Source organism: Tupaia chinensis, unplaced genomic scaffold (genome assembly GCF_000334495.1).
Source record: "Tupaia chinensis unplaced genomic scaffold, TupChi_1.0 Scaffold000332_1, whole genome shotgun sequence".
Classification (NCBI taxonomy): Eukaryota; Metazoa; Chordata; class Mammalia; order Scandentia; family Tupaiidae; genus Tupaia; species Tupaia belangeri.
Genome location: NW_006159826.1, coordinates 1,421,690 through 1,428,529, shown reverse-complemented (window position 1 = coordinate 1,428,529; position 6,840 = coordinate 1,421,690). Strand labels below are relative to the sequence as shown.

Sequence of the window (6,840 nt, the reverse complement as noted above, 5' to 3'; positions counted from 1 at the left end):
GAGAGCAGCAGGGGCGGCTCCTCTTCCATGGGCTCCTCGTCTGGCCTGTAGAGACCCAGCCCAGGGAGAGAGAAGCAAGAGTGGGTGAGGGTGGACCCCCGGGGCTGTGCCCAGCCTCACCAGGAGACAGGTACCCCGCTGGAGCCTCCCACAGCTCCTCTGCCCGGTCCCGAGGGTCTGCCCCGTACCCCAGGAAGGGCGGCCACGTCGGCCTGTTCTAGCCCGGTGCGGGCGCTCACCTCTTCTCGGCGGCTTTCACACCCACGGACAGCGAAGCCATGGCGGTGACTGTCTCGGCCTCCTCGTTCTCGCAGTTCTGAGCCTCAACCAGGGAGTGCCCCACGGCCGAGGCGACCCGCTGCAGGCAGCGCCAGTACTTGCCTGGGGGAGCACATGGTCAGTGGTGGCCACGTCTGGCTGGGCGGTCTCCTGAAGCTCAGAGACACCTCTTTCGGGGCCAGGAGGTTTGGAACCACATCGCTGGTGGGACGGAGCCCTCCCGAGCAGGACCGCCCTCTGCTGGCCCTCAGGCTGCCCTCCTCTTGTGGGGGCCCGGAGGGGGCAGGGCACGACATGTGACATGTGCTAGGGGTAGGAGGAGCCTCAGGCCAGAGCTCGAGGGGCTCACGAGGGCCGGGCCGGCAGAGGTGGCTTCTCGGGGCCGGGAGGCCTGTAGGCACGCTCTGCACAAGGGCCTGTGGCCGCAGCTCGTCTCTAGTTCTCACCCACTGGCCGGACAGCCATCCTAGGGCCCAGGGCGAAGTGTGCTGAGGTGAGGACAGGGAGTAGTGTCCCCCACACCGTGTGGGGCACGGCCTGGCTGGGTGCCAGCCCTGGGCTCCGGACCTGCCACCTGGGGACAGTGCTTGCAAGTGGGACCCTGCAGACCGAGGGCTCACATCCCAGGGCCAGCCCTCTGGGAGACTGGGCCGAGCGGCTTAACACTGAGACGGTGTGAGCCTTGACCCTTCCAGCCTCTGAGAGGGGCCGGGGTACATCCCAGGCTGTGGGTGGGAGCCTCCGTCTACTCAGAGGCCAGGGACCTTGAGGCCCTGGCAGGCAGGCCTGGGGCGGCAGGCAGGGCTGGAGCGGCAGCTGCAGTGATGGGCCTGGACGGGTCCGTGGGCCCTGCCTCAGAGGCCCCCGACACCAGCGGGAGGCAACTCACTGTGGATCTCCAGGACTCTCTGCATCGACCGCACAGCGTTCGCGTTGGGCCTCTGCTGCAAGACCTTCTCCGGGAGCGGGTCGAGCTGGAAGGACAAGGGGTGGGTGAGGGCAGGGTGCCCATGTGGCAGGGGGTGTGGCACGAGCAGTGACTGCGTCCAGCACCAACACTGGTTGAGGGCGCTTGCCCACGGGGAGGAGAAAACGGCGCCCACGGCCGGGGAGGCGGTGCTGCTTATCACAGCCCTCACGTGCCCACCGGGACGCTGCCCCCTGCACTGTGGCCCTGAGGCTTCAGGGGAGGCGTCCCCGCCTGCGGGCTGGGGCACGGGCTCGTCCGCTCAGTCTGCTATTTCTGCCGTATTAAGAAGAGCATTTTTGGAAACAGCACAGGACGTGGTCTTCACACCCCTGGTCTTATACATTCAGAAAGTTCATGGAAAATGTATAGCATAAAAAGTTTGCGAAGATTTCAGTTTTTTTCTTTTGAGGGTGGGGGGAGTTGGGGTGGCTAGAAGGCCTGTGTGCTCAACCAGAGAAACAGACGGAGAGGAGAAAAACCCTCCTGGCGGCATGGCCACGCCACACCCGGTCCTCCATCGCTACCCTGTGCTGAACTGTGGGTGCACACACACACGTGCCCTGTGTGTTTCTCAAGCTGCTAGCTCCGGGACTGGAACCACGTGGTCAGCTATGTGGGATGTGGCTGCCTTACTCACCAGGCCACAAAGCCGGCCCTCAAAATATTCTTTGTACCTAAATGCACTCACACTTTAATCCCAGTTTCCCCTGACTTGTTGAACGAGTGGCTTTCCCCAGGAACAGGCAGGAGGGGGAAGGAGGCCATCAGTGAGCAGCCCTTTCCCGGAGGGGACCCCTGCGCCATCTCCCCTGCACTGGCATTGGGTACAGACGGGCCCACACGCATGAGTAGTCATAGGCAGCCGAGAAGCGGAGCGCCGTGACTCCGTACAGTGGCCGACGGCCATAGCTCTGACAACACGAGTAGTCACAGGCAGCCGAGAAGCGGAGCACCGCGACTGTCCCGTGGCCGACGGCCATAGTCCTGACAACATGAGTAGCAGAAGCTAAGCCGCTGGCCAAGCCTGCCAAAGTGGGGCGGGGTCTTCTGGGTTCCAGAACGAACAGAGCAAAGCCGGACCTGACCCTGCAGACCAGTGAGCACCACCGTCCCCAGACAGCCAGGGCCAGACCTTGACCTGTGCCGGGGGCTGAAGGACGCGCTCTGGAGAGGGCAGGCCCATGAGCACGGACACACACACGCCTGCAGCCTCTCCCAGGGGACTCGGTGGGAAGAGCTGCGGCCACGCTTCAGCTCTGGGTAGCAATGATGATGTCCTCTGAGAACTGCTGGGGGCAGCTGCGACCACGACGCCCAGATGCATGGCAGGGGTGGCTGCAGACCCGTGTGTGAGGTGTGTTCCTCTCCCGCGAACCAGCTGCAGACGGGGGCTGCTGGCTTATTTTGAAGAAGCACAAGTTCCCAACTGAAAAAAAATATACCACCGGAAGCAGCCTGCATGACCCTGGGATAGGAGAGACCCCAAGAAAGGATGCGGGGCGCCACGGAGAAGCCGTCCCGCTGCAGTGGGGATGGCTGTGGGGGCCAGGAGTGCTGCGGACTGCAGTGTGCTCCAAGGACGGCCCCTGGGGCAGGAAGGACACAGGAGCCTCGGGGTGCCGTGGCTGCAGCCAGAGTGGGTGGAATGACAAAGCCTGGGACAGCGTACCCTGCCAACGCGCGGGAGCGCCCCAGTCCTACCGACACAGATAAACCCCCAGGCACGCACCGGGGAGCAGAGGAGCCTCCTTAGGGAAGCATTTTCAAGGCCCGACGTGCCCACCCCTCCCCAGCCCTCTCATCTAGGTGGGACTCAAGGACCCCCTTCGAAGAGCTGCAGTGGGCAGTGGACAACACGGCTTCCCACCCTTTGTCTGAGCGGACCAGGCCAACCTGGCAGCATGCGTGGCCAGCACGTGCCCCTCGCGGAGGTGCTGAGTGGCTCTGCCCTGTCCACGGGAGGCGACCTCACAGCTGTCAGCGTCAGGGCAGATGTGGAGAGTGGGGACTGTCAGAGACCGAGCACACTCATCGGCTGTGTGCCACGTGGGAGCCTGGGGGACCCGGCGGGCAACGCCGGTGACGCCTGAATGCGCTCTGGTCCCGCCCGCAGCGATGTGAGCTGCAACTCGTGCTCAGGCCAGAGACGTTAACAGAGAAGTTTCCTGGGGTCACAGATGGGCTTAGTTTCTATCTTTGCAGCTCTTCTGTGAATCTAAAGGTATCAAAAAATAAAAATTTAATCAAAAATGCAGATTTAGCTCAAGAGAGCAGTGTTTGAAGTGGTCAGATATAATAAAGCCGACAAGCTGCACGTGTACTGGGATTAGGGGCCAGCAGACAGCACAGTGGTTATGCCACTGAACTCCCACACTGACTGCAATTTGAGTCCTGGACCCAGTGGCTTGAAAATCATGCTGGGTGCGTGTGTGTGCGTGCCCAGGACACCAGAAAGAGGATGAAGGAGAAGGGACTGCGGCATGGGCATATCCCCTGGGGGGCTGATTTCTCACTCTGCCTCTCATTGTCTCTGTCTCTTTTTCTTTCCGGCGAGTGGACGTGTCCTAAGGCAAAAACTTTTAAAAAGAAAAAATAGCAGTAGGGCATTATGTAGGACGGGAGAAGGAGAGGTCGCTGAGCCCGGCCTGCAGCTGTGGGGACAGGTCTCAGGAACGAAGCGTAGGAGCTACGGTGGACGCGAGAAACTCAGAGACCGGCACAGGACGGCCCTCGTGACCTGGAAGCTGGGAGTGAGGGAACGCCGGCGGCCAGGCCGTGTCCCCACACTTGCTGAAGGCACAGAGACAGGGAGTAGCGTCATTGCAGGAGTCATGGCTGCTGATTGCTCGGAGAGGGTAACAAGGAACGGGATCCAGGCATGGAAGTCGAAGCAGAAGCCCGTAGCGAGGCGCAGCGGCAAAACTGCGGAGCACCGAAGACAGAACGCTCTGAAAGCAGCGGAGGAAATGCCTCTCGAAGGGGCAGCGGCCAGACACACGCCAGCTTGCCCATGGCAACGGGAGCCAGGAGCAGCAGAGCTGATCCCTTCCCGTCGAGGGACATGCCCAGTAATCCGGAACTGTACGCCCACGGGACCGTCACTGAGGAGCAGGCGAAGCAGACAGCCTGGCCCGACCAGCACATGGGGAGCTGCCGAGGGGCCTCTCCCCGAGGGATGGAGTGTGCGGGACACACCCGTGCGGGAGAACGGTCCTGGGGCCAGTCTGGGCGTGAGGAGCAATGAGCAAGGACATGGCGTACACAAAGCAAGACCTGGGCCGACCAGGACCGACCGGGCTCCGAGCACTGGAGCGGTTGTTCATGCAGATTCTGCCCGGCGGGCGCACGGCTGCGAGTCCACCAGGGCTGGAGCTGCCGGCATTGGCGCGAAACGTCCAGGGCTCCTTAGCTGGGACTTCTGTAAGCAAGTACCTTCCCGGAAGGGATGTCCAGTCTGGCCTGCGTGGGGATGGTGCGGGGCTGCCTGGTGGTTAGGGATGCATGTTTAATGGTAAGGATCGCTACTGGGAAACAGGAAGCGGGCTGCGGATTTTTCTCCTTTCTACTCAGTAAGGGGAACGAGGAACGCAAGGGACTCCCAGTCACCCCAAGGGAAGGCAAGGCAAGGGAAAAAAACGAATTTACAGAAAACAGGGCGGAGAGCCAAAGACATGGCAAAAGTGAATCTGAAAAAATGTAACCAGATGAACAGTAACGGTCAGAGTTTCCACTTAAAAGAAGGTGGTTGGGCTAATACAAAAAAACAGTAACAGCGTGCCTTCAGGGAGGCCGGGCCTCAAGGAGCTGACCGCCAGACAGGCCGGCCGAGGCTCAGGGACGCCTCACACGTTTGGCACAGAAGCCCTGTGGAGAGGGCCATGCTGGGCGAAGGCCATTGCGCACGGTCAAACTCCAGCTGTCAGAAGAACGCAATGAGGGACCAGCAGTTAGCGTAATGGCTATGTCGCGGGACTCCCACGTAGTCGACCACCATTCGAGTCCCAGACCCGGTGGCTTAAAATTCACGCCGGGCACGTGTGCCCAAGATCCCGAGAGGAGAATAGAGGAGAAGGGATTGCGGCATGGCCGTTCCCCGTGGGGGGTGATTTCTTGCTGTCTCTCTGTCTCTGTCTGTCTGGCGAGTGCACGTGCCCTATAGCAAAAACCTCTCCAAAAAAAAGAAGAACGCAATGACTGTAAGTGCCTATATTTAGTAAACTAATTTAAAGTTGTCTAACGTAGAAATGGACTGAACCACAAGGGGTCGTGAATGAGTGTGTCAACACGGTGGGCCCTGTGACGCATCTTCCTGAAACCCAGCAGAGGAGCAGAGAAAATCAGTCGAGAAAACGCGGTTGACAAGCTTGGTCTAGCGGACGCCGATGGAGCCCTGCACGGCCCGGGGAGAAGACTCCATTCCAGACGGGGCGGCCGTCTAGGCGGACTCAGCACCCGTTGAAAATCACGTTGATTCTGGGCCGGCAGGCGTCAGCACTGGGCCGGCAGGCCTGCTTTCCTTACTGCGGCAGTTTGTTAAAAACTGATAAAAAGAGGACTGAGTGTCTCTGCGTTTGAAATGATAACACACCAACTCATGGGCCAAAGAAGAAATCATAAATATTAGGAAATGCTTACAACTAAAACACGATGTTCACATCACGATTGTGACACGTAGCTCAATACCGTCCGCGAGCTAGTCATGGCCCTAACGGCACTGCCAGAACATAAGACTGAAAAATGAACATTCAAACTAAGAAGTTACTGAAAGAGCAGAGTAACGCTAAGGAAAGAAGAAAAACATCTTCGCCAAGGGAGCAGGTGCAGCTCAGTCACAAGAGGACGCCGACTCTTCAGTGAGGAGCTGGGCTCGCGAGTTCCAGCAGAACTGACGGAGAAGGCTGAGCAGGTGTCAGCAGTGGGCCCGGAGAGGGACAGCAGGGACTGGAGGTGGAGAAAGACCTTGCCAACCTTGGCCAGTCGATCCGAAGATGTTAAACGAACACAGTTTTAGTGCCCTGCAACTTTCCCACATTAACTCAATAAGGAAAAAACACGAAGGGAAGTCTAATCATTAAAGACTCTGGCAGGAGTTCAACGTCTTCACCCGAAGGGAGCTCAGCCCAGGCCAGTTCTCCCAGTCGAGGGGCAGGGTTTTCAGATTCTTACCCACTCCTCTCAGGGCAGGACATGGGAGATGAGCCTGGGGCATCCATCTGTCTGTCGGCCCACTCGCCCACCTGCAGGAGAGCTCCGGAGGGCCTTGGTCTTACCCACAATAACAAGGGGCTGGGCGGCAGGGCCCTGCAGTGGGAGGGAGCTGGCCAGAGCAGGCCCCTAGAACACGTGGCCTGGGGTACACGATTATCCCGGGGTAACCCGGGCAGGCGGTTATCCCTGGGTGTGGGAAGATGCACACCAGCGAGTCTGCCGAGGTTTCTCAGAGAGCAAACAGTTACCATGATTGGTTCCCTTCCAAAAACCTGACCTTCGAAACCTTGCTCTGATTGGCCACTAGAATCCCTCAAATTTGCATATCCGGCACCTCATGATTGGTCCAAAAGCAACCAATCATAACCCACCGTTAACTACCA

The 6,840-nt window shown here is 59.5% G+C and overlaps 1 protein-coding gene across 1 annotated transcript in view; it reads right to left on the bottom strand.

Moving 5' to 3' along the window:
• The window catches only part of HDAC4 (histone deacetylase 4), a 318,469-nt gene that overhangs the window by 282 nt on the left and 311,347 nt on the right, over nucleotides 1–6,840 (bottom strand). The window contains exons 27-29 of the mRNA XM_027773229.1: nucleotides 1,169–1,253; nucleotides 240–381; nucleotides 7–45 (exon numbers count right to left, since the gene is read on the bottom strand). Coding sequence (XP_027629030.1) covers nucleotides 7–45; nucleotides 240–381; nucleotides 1,169–1,253 — 266 coding nt within the window. The remainder of the gene's footprint in view (nucleotides 1–6; nucleotides 46–239; nucleotides 382–1,168; nucleotides 1,254–6,840) is intronic.